General features: G+C 39.6%; 1 protein-coding gene across 1 annotated transcript; it reads right to left on the reverse strand.

The window, feature by feature from the left end:
• Positions 1-901: 901 nt before the first annotated feature.
• map3k3 (mitogen-activated protein kinase kinase kinase 3) lies at positions 902-16372 on the reverse strand. Its single transcript, XM_079456788.1, has 17 exons — positions 14980-16372; positions 11909-11988; positions 10987-11117; positions 10869-10909; positions 10359-10458; positions 10019-10132; positions 9683-9803; positions 8833-8966; positions 8377-8450; positions 7009-7076; positions 6797-6892; positions 6150-6311; positions 5876-6024; positions 5161-5292; positions 4923-5052; positions 4458-4635; positions 902-3371 (listed from the first exon to the last, which is right to left on the reverse strand). Exons 2-17 carry the CDS (start codon positions 11910-11912, stop codon positions 3143-3145), a joined length of 1863 nt encoding a protein of 620 aa, XP_079312914.1. The 5' UTR covers positions 11913-11988; positions 14980-16372; the 3' UTR covers positions 902-3142.
• Positions 16373-16752: the final 380 nt, after the last annotated feature.

Here is a 16752-nt window from a genome sequence, read left to right on the forward strand (position 1 = left end):
GTAAAGTTTTGCTCAAGCTCTAATGTAGTTATGAGATTTTGTGCGGTTAAGTAAATGCAATGAAAAGTCTAATCTAATAAAATCTAAGTGTTTACCTCAAAAAGGCAGTTACAGGAGTGTCAAAGCCATGAACAAAATAAAATACCATGCTAATGTGAAGAGAGGTACTGAAGGAAAAAGTGTTGTATTCAAGATGGCATTCCAACTTGATCACAACTTGTCCAACAACATAACAAGTTATAGCTCATGCCTCAAGAAAAACACCCTTCTGTGAAACTCAATTGACTCGAGACAAACAAATTTCCATTTCACTTTTGAATTAGGCTTTTAAATAAAACTTACAGTGCAAGTATATTCTTTTTAGCATAATGTGTTTGATGGAAGCTATAACCTGAGCTGGCAATATCAGTACTAGGTGACCTACAGAAACTCGCAAATGCAGAATTTTTTTATATCTAAAATAACATTTGTAATAAAACACAGTACAAATACACATACAAATAAAAAATCTAAACTCCCTTTAAAGTTTACATCACAAACCTCATTATATGGGCCTCATTCCGTCCTCCACATAATGGTTTTCTCTGTCTCACTATGCTCTGTTTTATTGCAGAGAGCAAGAACAGGGGGAGGAAAAGTCATCAATTCACTTGCTCTTTTCCTTGATGGCACAATGGTGTTTATTCACAGAGAAAAGCTGTTAATATTGTGGCTGGTTTAGACTGACTCCAAATAGACAGCGACAGACACTATTAGCCAGAACCATGAATAAAGACACACACACACACACACACACACACACACACACACACACTTGTTTCCCCCTTCACTTAAATACAAGCAGGCACATAGAGATATTAAAAATGATACTGTGCAAAGAAGAATAACAAAAGACTAAGGTTATTGTGCGTATTATTTTATTTGAAAATAATCGATACACTAGACTTTGCACTGCAAGTCTCACGTCAAGATACATAACCATAATCATATGCTGTATATCTAATCTATTGGTTCTTTTGCTTATCCCAGGGTTCTGAACTATACCGACTGTGACATTTCTCTGAGACTGGATGTTTGGTACAATACTGATTTCTAGCTGCCTTAAATCTAGCAGCCATTTAACGTTTTGATCATTCCTGTTTCAGAGACAAAAAATGTGTCCTGCGGTCAATGTTGGAGTGTTCATACGATGCACACCATTAAAACCCTGAGCTAAACAAAGTCGTCGAATTCACTCGCTGGCATCAACCCACCCTTTCACTTGAACAATACCTTTCATACATATTCCATATAAGTACACTACCACATTCTGGACAATTCTGAAATACATGCATAATACCATCATTATTCTCATTCTACACCTTTTCTTTTACAACTCTTCTTAAGTTCTTTCATATACTAAAACTTTGAATAACAGACTGTGCAAGTCTTTCCTAAGTGGCAGCCATTGTGAATATATGTGTGTATGCATTTCTGAATGATGCACTAAAACTTGCATCAAGTCCTTTGCTTCCGATTTCGCAATTTTCTTTGATGAAAGGCATTTACAGAACCAGAAATAGACACGCATACACACACACAGGAATCTTGACTTGCACAGATGAGGAACTGAAATAAATCGGCAGAGCTCCTTTTCCAACCAGAAATAAGCACATGTAAAAATCATGTTGTAGTCTCCGCAAAACCAGCTGCTTTTACAATTATTTTTGTTTCTAACAATGCTGTGTGACTCATCTTCTGTTCCTAAAGCACAATTCGATTTCAAATGGTGAGGAGTCACAATATAAAAATAGATTTATACACATATATATTCATATATAAAAATGACCGAACATTGGGATATAAATAAGTGAAAAAGCTTCACATTCTGTGTAACAAATGAAAAGTTTTGGCATATTCAACATTCATTTAACAAAAGTGCATTTGATCCAAATGAGTCTAATATACGGCCATAAAAATGCTTAACGCACAACACTTAATATAGACGTTTCCTTTGGCTGGGTTGGAGAGAAAACTAATATACATCCAAATTTGCTCTCAACTTCTCACCACACCCAAAAGAATCAGTTCAACTACAAAATACCTTACAAGATTCCCGATTTAACATTTCTTCCCCATGGGAATCTCTCCAAGATAATATTATTAGTGAAAATAGCTGCATTGTAAGTACTTTACTGCTGCCCTCTACAGGAGAGGAGGCCATACTGCAACACAAGGCACATTATCGGTATACACTTCCTTGAATTACAACAAAATTTTAAAACTTCTTCACTTTAACAATATAACACATCTGACATCTGCGTCTGACATGAGGTGTGAACAGTTGAGTAAGCTGCATTCTGTAACAGACTAAAAGACTAACCAAAGAAGTGCACTTCTGTGATTCAGCAATTTACCCTTGAGCAATCAAACATTTATAAATTCCAGTACAAAAGATGCACTGACTTGCATATGACCTTCCATGCTCACTTATCTGAGGCAGGAACAAACCAAGATACAATTATTAGGTTTCCTGTAACACTTAATGGCTGGAATCATAAAGACTTTAACAACAGGAACACAGGGATGATGGTTGCAACTTCTGTATGAAGGGGACAGGAAGGGTACAGACTGTGCCAAACGGGGCTATTCGACTCACCTCCCTGCAGAGTTTAATCCCAAACCTCATCCATCAAGGCCTTCAGTATCACTTCAAAAAATTACAAGCAGGTGTGTTTTATTAGAAACTAACCCCTGGAGTGGCTTTCTAGGACCAACGCTGTCTGCTTTAAACACTTGATCATTGAGGCAAATTTGGCAGTTATTGCAATAAAGAGTGCAGTCTAAAGCAGCTCCAAAGTCCATTTCCAAACAGTATCTTATTTTTAGCTTCTACTGTTAAGTGATACCATCAATCTTTTTATTCCTATAAATTCATGTTGCAAAACAAAGGCATCCTGTAGCGCCCCCTGCCGGTGCAGACATCATAACAGGAAAAACTTTTGTGACCTCATCCTGGCAGCAGCTGATTGGGTGCAAGCACGCCACATGCTTTGGAAAAGTAGATTGCCTTTGATACTCAGCTTATCATGGCTTGAGTCCTTAAGAGGGAACCTCATTCCTCTGAGAGTCTTTAACTCGTGGAAGCAGCTTGATGTACTCCTCAACACAAAATCTGGGAGAAGGGATGTCTGAGCAGCTCTTCTGCGCTTGGTCGGTACTTGGCCTCCACGAAGATGCAGCGGAGGAAGTCGCGTGTGTGTTCGGAGATGTGAGAGGGAAGCTGGGGGTTGGTGGGCTGAGTGGCGATCTTAAATATGGCTGCCATGGCCTCGTATTCAGCCCACGGGGGTTTTTCCGTCAACATCTCCACTACGGTGCAGCCGAGACTCCTGTTCACGAAACACTTTATTTAAAAAAAAATCTCATCATGGGGTTACATAATAATGTTCATCATATACATGGTTTGTTACTTTTTTGTTTGTTGAAACATAAGTGTTGTTGATGTGTGATCAGTGTAGCGTATATACTGCAACTAGGCAAACTTTACAGGAATGTTTTGATGGAAACATTCCCATTTACTGCTGTTCATAATTAAAATGTGGTTTTGTCGTCTTTACCACTAAATACTGACAGAAGCAATGAGAGGTCTGTTGGTGTGTGTGTGGAATCAGAGAACTACAAATTTTCCATCCCACTCTTACGGGGTGAATTTCAGCCAATTATAACGCTCTTTGACCTGGTGGGAGTCTGTCCAATCATTTTATACTGGGGAATCCCTGAGCAGCGTTAAGCCCCTCCCACTGATATTTCCTCAACATTACAAAAGTAAAAGCAGTCTTTCCTTTGGTTTTCTAAACATAAGCCCCGAATAAGTTAAAGAAATCAAGTTTATTCAATGTTAAAAGAGCTCTGCCACATAGATCACAAAGCATTCTTACAAAGATTCTTACTAAGTTAACCACAAAATAAATCATCATTTACTAACCCCCTCTTCTCTGGAACACAAAAGAAGATATCTTGATTCTCAATGTTATCTTCAAAATGTCTTCTTTTGTGTTATGCAGCACAAGTCATTCAAGGAGGGAAAGAAATAAGAACTATGCCTTTAACTTCTCCAATCTGCTTAATAAACAATTTACCCTACAAGTGACCCTTAGGATGCCTGAGTTCATGCATCTAAGCAGTGCAGATCTGTTGTTATCATTCCTTACGTCTTATGGTTTACATTACTTTTCGATGCCAAACATCACACCATCTAATGTTCACTCCTGCAAACCCCAGCTGTTTTCTCCTATCCAGTAAAATTAGATTCTGAAGATAAGCAGCTTTACGTTTTTCATGATTGAAGATGAACCATGCAGTTCAAAGCGTGCACATTTTCTTCAATGGGAAGTAAATCATAAGCTTTCGGTCCCAATCCTTAGAATGTGTATTTTCTTCATTTTGCCTTCACAAACAGCTAAAATTGCTCTCACCAGACGTCAGCCTTCCGACCGTACCCCTCTCCACTAATGACCTCTGGGCTCATCCAGTATGGCGTCCCGGTAACAGAACGGACCCCAGTGCTGGACATGCAAATGGTTTGAAGGCGCTTACTGGCGCCAAAATCTCCCAGCTTCACGTTGCCCACTGAATCCCGCAGGATGTTGGCACCTGAATGCACCATCATAAACAGGAAGGGCCACAGTTAGCAGGCTTTCGGTTTTGTTCTGGAAGATTTACAAGCTATCAGAAACCTGTTTACACAACCTATTTCATGCATGATATAAACTTTATAAAACAAAATATTACAAGCAGTTTATCCATATAGCATTACGCTTCATTATGCAAGGTCTTTTTGCACCTCTGAAAACATAGTTGTGTACAGTATATTATATTGCCTTTCTGTCAATAGATCCTCCAAAAGAATTACACACTGGATCTTTTATTTCAGATTGTACCTTTAATGTCCCTGTGGACTATCATGTTGCTGTGCAGGTAGGACATGCCCTCCAGTATCTGTCTGGTGTATTTGCGCGTCACATTTTCTGTCAAAGCCCCATAGGCCTTCAGCTGGTCTTTGACTGAGCCCTGAGAAGTAAGAAGTTATGCCACAAATAAGTCAACCTCTATATCAGATGTTACCCAACAGCCTAATCCTCAAATGCTGTTGAGGGCCCAATTCTCATCTCCACTCACCCCCGGCATATACTCCATAAAGATAGTCAGAGTTTTCTCATTGTGGTCTCTAAGGCAACCGTAGTACTGGACGATTCGCTCATGGTGCAGGTTCTTCAACAGCTGTATCTCACACTCCAACGCGCTCACCTCCTGCAGAAAGAGGGGCAAGAGTCACGACAAGACCACAGCTGAGCCGAGCGAATTTGACCGCAGGGGTCTGACCGAGCATATATAAGTGGAAGTTGTTCTCCAAACATATGAGACCACAGCACACAAAACCACGCGGCTCTCTGGGTCTGTGTTTTTAGGGGGTTAAGAGAGCATGAACATCCTGGAGACTAAGATTGTTTGCTTTTGAGTGTGTGAGCGATTGTGTGTGTCAAGCTATGGCATGAGCAATGAGAAATGTGTTGTTAGATACCCACTTCCCTTTGCCTCACAAACCCCCCTCCTGTCCGACACATACAATCACGCACAGATACAGGAAGTGACAGTGCATGTTTTTGTAATGGCAGACAGGAAAAGATTTAAGGAGTGGGGGAAAGGTTTGAGAAAGATAGAACACAAATCGAGAGGAAAAAACAAGCTTGCAGATTACTAGAGAAAATACATTTGAATCAAAGTCAAATCTAATAACGTCAACAGGTTTCTGTGATCGTTAGATTTAAAGGTATCTTAGAGAGAGTGGGACATACTTATATAGCTACGGTCTCCGTTTTTGTTTGTGTGGTACCTTGCTTGTCTCTGGACTGGCAGGGTCGAAATGAACCTGTTTTGCTGCCAGTTCTCTCCCTGTGTCCACATCATAGCATAGATACACCCTCCCAAAAGCCCCCTGACCAAGCAGTTTCCCTCTGCGCCACGTCACAGGAGCTGTAGGGGCTACAAACACACAGAATCGATAAATTCATTGACGCACGTCATAGACAGGACTCCACATTCAACCACATAAAATGCATGAATACAATTATCTATAACACTTGAATAATCTGTACAGTTACACTTACACTTATGAGGGACTGGGCGGTCCAGTGGGCGTAGTCTGGCTTGAGCATCAACCAACTTCCAGCTTCCCACACTCTCCTCACTGCCGTTCAGTGATCGCCTTGACGGCACCAACGTAAACAAGTTACCCTGAGGACGGCGGATCCGAGGAAACGTCCGCCGACCTGAAAATAAGCATTAGTGGTTTAAATAATGATATGATAGGAAACAAATCAAACATACATTTACATAATATCAGTTTGCATACAGTATATGAATTTTTTCTATAAAAGTACACTAACCCTCTCCTTTCTCTCAACAGGTAGGGGTCTAGCTTTTGTTGAAACTAGTAACTTTGTATAAGCACCTATCGTACTATTGCTCTTTTATGACATATCGCTTATTGCTCCCCGAACTCTTTGTGTGTCGCTTTGGATAAAAGCGTCTGCTAAACGACAAAACGTAAATGTTATATTTTAGTTTTTTTCTAAAGCGACCACATGAAAATTAACCAATGACTTTGTGTAGTGCCCTGCTGTACCAGTTGAGCTACGAGAAAGCATTTTTAGATTAAAAAATACTTAAAAATCAAAAATTTGATCAAAAAGGTTAAGAATCGCTGCATTAATCGTAACAATAAATTTGACTGCATACAGACTATTGAAGGTACCTTCACTGTGGTCTTTATGATGAAGGGACACGTGATACCTCCGGGGGTACGTCCCTCCCTTCCCCACAATCTTATCATAAACATGGTTTTCCCGGTCTAAAAGAGGAAAAAGATGGAGGGAGGAATCAACCACAGATCAAGATGGATCTGTAAATGTTTAGAACTTCATCAACTGTTTTGTTGATCACAGTGACATCATCAGTGATACGCACCTGCACTGTCCTGCCGGTTGTCAGGGTAACTCTTAACCCTGTGCGTACGAGGTTTTCTGAGTGAGGGACTATGAGGTACGACACAGATGATTAGAAAAACATGACAATGATTTTTGCAGTAGCATTACACTATGTATAAGTATAAAGTTCCTAAGGGCAATACTTGAGTAAAAGTACAAATATCTTGCCAGAAAATTACTTAATTAATTTAAAAAAAAGTCTTAAAGTAACAGATAAATATTGTTCTTAGGTATCAAAAGTACTTTTTTATATTAAATCTCCTTAAGTATTTAAAGTAAAGTTGAAGCCAACATTCTTAGTAAAAATATTTATTTAGCATTAAGATAAAAATGTTGCTTACATAGACATTTACAACTTTAAAAAATCTCTGTCTCAAGCTCAGTAGTTTTATCTGGAACAACTTGTTGCCAAATTGCTAAACTATTTTACTTTATAACTTAACAAAAAGAGAGTTCCCTCCCACTACTATCCCTCTAAGAGAACAACTTGGAACAAAATCAGAACAAATCTGTCTGGCCCTTACTTCTTTCTTTCCTTGCATGTCCCTTACAGTAACAACCCAGTCATTTGATAATTCATTGAATCTGAAAAATGTGCTGTTAAAAAAGAAGCAGCACATTAAAACCTTGTGTTGAAATTAACTGCAGAGTGCACCTTTATGAACTTGCACATTGAGCTTTCACCAATGATTGGATCAGCATTTTCATGGTGACCGGATCGTTGACTTCTATTTCAGTTCTGTTTCACGAGTTCACTTATGCAAATAATAATGAATGCAGGGGTAATCATGATAGCAGGGGTTGGTAAGATATACATATTTGGCGTGCTGTCCAGGGAGCGGGCTCCAAGCTTCTCTTCTCTTGTTAAGGGCGAATGCACTGAGCTCGGAAATGGCCCGAACCCAGAGCTCACCCCCCCGGGGTCCTGTTGTATAAAGCGAGTCCGGGAAGAGGAGCCGGGGAGGTGGAGGGATGTTGGATTTAACTGTAGAGATGGCGCAGGTAATAATTCCGGTCTTATTTATGAGAAGGCTCGCTTGAGCTGATAGCTCTCGTGATTGCTGATAGCAAACCAGCAAAGTCTGATTACGTGCTCCGGCTTCTCCAGCACTTTGTTAATTAGACATAATTTCCATGTTTTTATTTTGTAGTAACAAACATACTTAGGGGAAATGTATCAGAGTAAAAGTATACATTTTGTTTACAAAATAGTGGAGTAAAAGTAAAAGTCTGCAGAAATATAAAGACTAAAGTACAGATACTTCGCAAAAATACTTAAGTACTGTAAGTAATTTTTCTTCGTTACATTACAACACTGCCTATATTGTACCTGTTAGGATGTTCTCACCTTTCCGAGTTGCTGTCCAGGGATTGACAGCTGCCAGACACAGAGTTTTCTGCACTGCTCCAGGGATCCAGCACCTTTAAATATCGGTATAAATTACAAGTACATTTGACTCTGGTAGATGAGTACAATAATTGTATGACGTTGTAGAATTGGTATATAGCAAAGTCTATACGGTACTCAGAAAACGCTGACATGTACGCTAAACTTAAAATCTGTGCTGCATGCATATCTGCTGTTTTTTTCAAAGAATACTGAAGATTTAACACTTCAAGCGAATTAAACAGAAACTTCCAATCTTCCCAAAAATGGATATGATTGATTCATTTCTGTTTAAAGTTGAATGCACAAGTATCAAGTTTTTGTTGCAAATGTTAAATCCTTTGCATCTATATATTTATACACAGTATACATTTACAAACCAAAAAGGTGATCTTTGCATATTTATGTTAAACTCACACACTGTTCGCTGGTTTCCGGTATGAACTCCCCCTCGCTATTGATACTGGTGTATGATCCCTGACGTGCAATTCGCTGTTGGCGCTCAGGAACGTATCCAGGGGGCGGAGAACTTCGGCCAGTGTTCTGAGAGCCTACGTGAGAGCAAAATGTCGTGCAGAAGAAATATTTTGACCGATAAAAGGGAAAATGTTTGCAAATGAAGTTACGGTATTGCAGAGTATTTCACTATTAACAACTAATACAATATAGCATTCACATAAAGCATCTAGCTATTCATTTTATTTTTAGTCACATTCAAAGGACATCAGACTAGTATACTAATAAAAGCTGCATGATGTACAGTAATAGAACAGTATATCATGTGTGAACTCAAAAATAAATCTGTACTTGCAATAAGAAAAGAAAGAGTTACCCAACAGCTTCAGCATTGCAATATGCTGTAACAAAAGCAGAATCTAAAAGCAGCTGAATCATGATACTATGTACATGTATAAACAAATGTCTATTTCCTCCAGTCACAGAGCCTCTAGGAATGCTCTTACAAGCTGTAACAACCTCCCCTCCCCCCAAAACACACACTATCTCTGCAACAGGCCATTGGCCCACCAAGCTAATAGTGTCATGCAATCTGATTGGCTGCGAGCCAGCGAGCCATTGTGGAGCAGCCAGTGATGGGGGACAGGAAAAGGAAGAGGACCCACTTCTAACAGAGGAAGTCAGAGAAACAACAGAGAGTGAGAGCAGGCAAGAGAGAGCGAGAGAATGAAAGAGAAACAGAACAAGGAAAGAAGATTGATAAGAAAGGCAAGTCGGAGTGATTTTGGATTAAATGTGTGTGCGCGCTCACTGGTGGAGTGGTGGCGTAATCTGGGTTCTGAGGACTGGTACGCTGTACTGACATCGCCGGTGGACTGCGAGGTTTTAATGCGAACCTGCTTACATGCTGTGTGATGCGATGGAGAAGAGGCCTACGCAACACACACAGATGTACAAAATTAATGACTATAAATCAGTGTTCCCACAGCATCGTGTTTCTGCAGCTGGAGGGTCCCCATCCAACCCCACAAGGGCAATAAGGTTCAAACCCTGTATGATTGGTCCAAAAATATATACTGCATGTAAAATGTTATCAAGTTTCATGACTCATAATAAAATCCAGTATGACAATGTATGTGAGCCTCACATTGCTTTGTTCCTGCGTAAACAGCACGATCTTAATGCTCTTCATGTTTGAGCTGCGGTCCAACAGATCAATGGCTTTATCCAAGTCATCCTGATTGCGCAGGGGGATCGACAGCTGTGTGCGACAACAACCATGCAGAAATGCACTTAACATACACTCTTTAAGTCGCCGAAGTGTGCTTTGAAGTAATGAGTTTTGACTCTTCGAATGATCTTATGAAGTATAACAAAGCATTAGAAACTAAAACAGCATATTTAAATGCCCAGGGAAAGTATTATTTGTAGGTATAGCTGTAATCAGACATGAGTGAGTGTAAATGTAACTGAATGTAAATCAATACCTCATTATTCATATAATGCAGGTCTAACGGCTGACCGAAGAATGTTTTGACTTTCTGCTGGATTTCCTCAAACTGCACAGGCCGCCCGAACATCAGAATCCTACGAACACAAATAAATACACACACACGCCACGCACACCGACATTAAACAGGAAGCCCAAATTTCTTTAGATGTGCTATTTGAGCCGACAAGCCAAGTAGTCACACACACACAGCAAACACAGTGGGATCTGCAGTGCTCACAGATTCCTGAACGCACACCTAGCATAGCTGTGGTCTATCCTGGCAGCCCCAGACTAACCACAGTCTTTTCCTTTCTACTGAGATAGCAGTCTGAGCAGTGAGAGAGAGGATGCATGTGTGTCAGTGTAAGTGTAGTAGAGATTTCTGTTGGGTTTTCTGTCTGTAAATGCCTGTTTCATTTTGGTTTAAGCTTGTTATTAAGAGACAAATTACAAAAAAACATACATGCAAACACACGCATAAACACTCACAAAGAAAACAAATCACCTTCTTTCACCACAGAATTCAAACTTAATTCTGACATCATCCTGTAGAAACCAAAAGAGCACTAAGGTTAGCATGGGGTTATAAAGAGATCATAATGTTATTTGTGTATGTTTGCTACCATTCGGTTGGAAGAGCCGGCAGTGCTGACAAGTTTGGGTTTTGCAGTGTCGTAGCTCGCCGAAGGCTGGCGCCTGGTCATCTGCAGGGCCACCAGATCCTTCATAATTGAATGGAGAGCCTGTCTCTCATCTAGAAAGGACATTTGGGGTTTCAGACAACATTTACCTGGTTATATCTTGGCATTGGTTTGGAGAAGTTTTTTTTCTCGGTCAAAGGGATTTCAGAAAAGCTGGCAATAAAACTGTTTGCGATTATTAGTCAACGTAAACAAATGTATATCGAACATTGGTGTCTTTCATCATAATTTTGCTGTTATGCTAAAGTGATTTTACCAAGGATTTGATCCTGCTCATTTCCATACCTTATACTAAATAGAGATTATTCTCTGCATAAACTCGCTATACAGTTACACAGAAGGTGCAAAAGTTCTGCTATACAAACATACTGTAACACAAAAACAGCTATATCTGCGGCAACGTGTGAACCCTGGGAGAAGAAGACAACCATGTTTTTGAGATCCCTGTTCTCATGTTTGATGTAAGAACGAGCCGTGTCTTGGCAAAGCTCTCTCATGCAGGGAAAATATTTGCAGTGTGTTGTTTGGATGGACTTCACACACCTCCAAAGAGAGAAAGAACCTGAGAAGCCCTGTCTACCCACAAATACTGGGAACTCGTAGAAGGACAGGACACAGACCAACCTAAGCACTACACTCAACTTTTTCATTTCTGAATGTCTGTGTGTAGGTGTGCGTTCACATGAGAACATCACTGTCCATCTCCATGTTTTTCACCTGGCAACACTTTCTTACTCACACTTTCTCCTTTGCATTTCATCGTTTATACAACTTCATACTTGAACAGGTAATAATGGCAGAATTTATCTTTTTTAGCAAATTATCGATTTATATGTGGACTTACTCATTTTTGCTGTGTGAATGTGTCTGCTCTTGTCCTGAGGTCCTCACACACACAGTCCTTTTGTGTCACCCATCAATGGCCTAAAGTACAGTAATATTCATGTTATTTAGAACGTCCTGATAAAAGTGTGAATCCATTATTATGACCATTAGTTGCAGCAATGCCATCATGTCTAAAAAATGCAATCAGTAACAACAACAGTAAAACAGAAGAATTGAATTGCATGTTTGTTACCAACTCTTCTTTGATCCAATAAAATGTACTGTTGCTACATGACAAAAGCAAGGAGAAAGAAAACTATTTCGAACTATTAAAATACATGTGCATCAGGATGCTGAGATGGTCTGCTGTGCATGAATGCGAGACACAGAAGAGAGCCTGTAACCTGGTTACCGCTGACACTGTGAAACCTGGCACAAAACTTCCAGCCGAGTGAAAAAATAAGAGAAATATTTACCATTTAAAAAGTGCCAGATTTTAGCTCTCCAGACCTGATACAGTCTTAAAATCCCCTTTTAACAATGCCATACCTTAATAAATGTTATCTTTGTAATATTTCTCAAGACTATATCTTGTTTACATAAAGGGTCATGCAGACATGTTTTTTGTTGCATGAATGTGCCATTTTACAAAACATTTGATACAAAATCCAAACCCTACCAAGTGACTTTCTAATGTCCTTCAGCTACGTTTCTGTTTTTCCTGGAAGACGTAAACTGCTTCAACACAAGGGTATTCAAATGATTGTTTCGATTCACATGTTAGATATTTATCTGATTTAATCTAAGTAAGTATAGCGAAGTCATGTATGAAATATATATGCCTGTTTCACAGACAAGGCGTAATGTAATTTTGAGCTGTCTGAAAATAATATCGCCTAGACATATCCTAAAACATTGTTTTGTCTCAAGATACACACCAGTAATGTTTTTTTCTAATGCATTTTAATAAACGCGACTTTTCCTAATTTAACTAAGGCATAAGCTAAGCCTTGTCTATGAATCCGGGACATAACTCAGGTACCCGGAAGTCTCACAATAAAGGCATTTTTAAATATACCTATATTCTGGTTTAGGCCAATTACAGTATTATCTATAAATGCATTATTTCACAGTCAATACACCTAATTCAGTACATCCGACACTCTGACCACGTAAAATGCCATAGCCATGCATATACGTGCTAATTTTAAATATAAAAAGCTTGTTATTTTTTTATTTAAACGTTTCAAATCAGTTTCACATCCCTTAAGCCGATCAGGAGTGCTATGCTGAAATAAAGCAGAAAAGTGTTCTCAATATTGCGTCCCTCAGCATATTCTGACCTTTAAAAGCGGAGCTCGGAGACAGGACTGCATCATTCCTAATGACATTACCTGCCTGTGTCTCACTGCTGGGCTTCATCGGACCTGCAAAACTCTTTTTTTATCCAATTACAACAGTCCAATAGAGAAAGCGCAAACTGGGGGTTTGCGGAGAACGCCTCATCATTCGCCACTCTTGGGCAAGGTTGAAATGATTAACCGAGGGGATGAGGTAAGTAGCGCGTGCGCCCTTGCGCACGTTTGTTTCAACACCTGCGGTCATGCAAATATCACTGAACCGAGAGCAATTAGAGGGGCCAGACATCACTCTTTTGCAGGTGGCCTTATGGACTGCTGAGAGTGCCGCTGGCCATGTATGACGTTTCGCATTACATAACCTTTACCAGAATGCTCCACAGATGGTTTGGTTAGGGAGTGTAACTTTTGCAGTTTACGTGTTCAGGTCACAGAAAGTATCAAACCAGGGTGATGCCAAACCTTTGGAGGTTTCACCATCTGCAAGTTTTTATTAAACGTTTTATGATCATCACCTCTTCAAAGAAAACATTTTAGTCCATTTACATTTAAGCAAACGTTTTAATCCAAGGCGAAGAAGAAATGTTAACATGCCCTGAATAACATGTGCATGTAAACACATTCTTTTACCTACTTGACTTCAGGTTCCCTGGCAATCCTTTGCTATCTTGCAAGCCAATTGAATATACCTTTTCAACTGAAAACTAAATATACAAGGCCAAAATATAACAAATCAGATACACTCTTGTGAAGATCTGTGAAAGATCTGTATTTTCTGTGACAAAGGTCAAGCTCATTCAGTCTACAACCTCATGTCTGTATTTGTTTCTATTCTGCTGTTCTTAATTACCTTCTGGTAAGAATGTGTGGAATCTGGCAAAAGGAGGCTGTCTATGGGCCCTGGCTTTGTTTTGCTTGTATCCTTTTGCAACACTCACCAGAACCTCAACAAATTTCTCTTACATTTCTCACCCACAAACTCTCATCTGATTTTCAGCTGTTTAGTCTGTGGCTGGTTTTCCCAGCTATGGTGTTGGCTTTGCATACGTCGGGGATTCTGGTACAACACAGAGGCTCACAGCACAAATCCCTTCTAGGGTTCACGATGCTCTGAAGTGCTTTGACTAAAAAGTTCCCATAGTCTGTATTTATAAATAAACACACCTACATATTGTTGATGTGTATACATGCATGTGTATGGGTTTTTAAATATTAAATTAATATCCACAGTCATGTACCCACAAACCTTTATTCTGGATGCAGTTAAACACGATTCATAGTTTGACAGCCCTTGTGTTCTAAAAATATAGTATTTTGTGTTTCCTCATATACAGCTTTTGGATGAATGAGGGTAAATAAATGATTACATCATTTTCATTTTTTGGGGATAATATCCCTTTAAATGTTTATATTGCTTATATTGCCTGCCAAAATTGGTTTAGGAACAGCTCTATTCACTAGCAATCTGAACAGGAGGACTGAGTCATTGACCTTAAACCAAGCAAAATAACGAATTTCTTAATAAAACACAGCATAAATCACAGACCATGCAAATAAGAACACGACTCCCAACAAAAGTCCGTGCCAAATAATGCTTATTGTTTTAGTCTGAACAGATTCACAGTAGTTGTGAATCACCTGGATGAAACATTTCTGCATGTTCACGCCAAAGAGACACATCGACGCAAGCTGCAAGACCGCGAGGACACATTTAGCCCCTTAAAATGCTCACCTGAGCTGTGGGTGAAGTACAGGTGACAGGTCTTCTGCCTCCACGCAGGTGAGGTGTCCTCTCGATGCGATGCGTTTATTTTTAACGTTATAATCACAGCTAATACGATGCGACGATCAACAGGTATCCAGTCTTTCCACCTGCGGGGCGATGTTGACAGGCTGCTGTCATCGCAGAAGCGCCTCCAGGTGCGCGGACACCTCAGGGTCTCCCATATCATCCGTGACTTTATTCTCCAGAGGAGTATAAAGAGAGGGTTTATTCCTTTAACCAGTGAAGGTCCCTCTAAAACACAAAATCACCTGTATATTCTGAGAGTTAAAGTAACAGTATATAATGCGGTAGGTCATGAAGCGACAAAGAAAACATTGTCTAATAGTTCAAAAGGGGTAAACGTCCATGGCTCGATCATTATAGATTTGCGTAGACAACATGACTATCGTACGAGAAGGAATCAAATAAATATGCGTAGAAAACTCAAAAAAGGTCAACACGTATGTATTGCATATGTATGCGAATTGCTTTGATGAAATCCATTTGCAAACGCAGACGAAAGGAAAAGCACGAAGCGATTTCCGTAATTTTGATGGCTTCTTTTCCTGCTAAGTATGCATATTTTTCCTCCGTCGGTGTGTCTGGCCAGTTCACTGGATGACCGTGTAGTTTTCACTTTCCGAGTAAAAATTGGCTCAACAATTGTCCGTCCATGTGTATTAATCCAACACATGTGGGTAATACGTTTGTACAACCACATGAAAAAGAATACAAGCCCTCCGCTCGATGCATGCAAAATCTCCGCATATTTATGCTACAAATTGTTTTGAATGACCGCGTGTAGCCTTCGTGTATCTACTTTATCGAGGCAAAGTAAGAATATATATATATTAAAATAATTACAAATAAATCCCACTGCAGATGTTGTGGACAAAAGAAATGGTGCGCATTACAGCCAGCGCTACTTGAACTTCGAGAACAAATTCCGCTTTCCGTTTAGGTCTGTGACATGAAAGTTAAAACTCGGCGAAAGTACGAAAATATGCTTTCCAAAGGCCGCTGAAGTTGTATGGGTGACATTACGAGACGGAATGGACCGTTATGCGAAATGAATATCGTGAAGATGAAGAACAGCAGATGCTAGAATGTGTCTTTAGCGCAGAGAGTTTCCTGACAGTGAAAAGCAGTCCGTCACCGGAACCCGTAAACCCGCTTCCTTCAAAACCAGCCAAAAGTTAATCTCGTCAATGCACGTGCAGAAATAAACTTGTTTTCGCGATTTTTTATCGTCGTCCGTGACAAAAATGTATCGCATTGCCTCATTAATTTCCATAACATGCTCAAGACGACAACTGTAGTTCAGACTGTGCGTACGCTCGGGGGCGCACTGTTCCTCTCTTTAGTTCATGCTCGATGACGCGGGCATGTTGTGCACACGTTTATGACGTAGACGTCAGAATTAAATGATCTAAAGGGAGATTACCAGACTGGGTTTAATTGATGGGTTCTCAAAGAAGTGGAAAATTATGTAAATATGACCTCAGTATCTACTAATAAGAAAGCTATAAGGACTGTAAGAATTTGTACAGCTTTTGATATCTTCATGTGAATATCTTTGTATTGTAATCTGGCCCTACTTCTTTTCTTTTTTTTATGTATTTTTATTTGTTTATTTTTTAATGTATTTTACGTAAGTATATATTTGTCCTATTGATATTATTGATATTATGTGGTGTGTACTTTCACCTTTGTTATGTTCCTGTTCTAAGCATCAATAAA

This window comes from Barbatula barbatula (assembly GCF_947034865.1).
Source record: "Barbatula barbatula genome assembly, chromosome: 5".
In the NCBI taxonomy this organism is placed as follows: domain Eukaryota; kingdom Metazoa; phylum Chordata; class Actinopteri; order Cypriniformes; family Nemacheilidae; genus Barbatula; species Barbatula barbatula.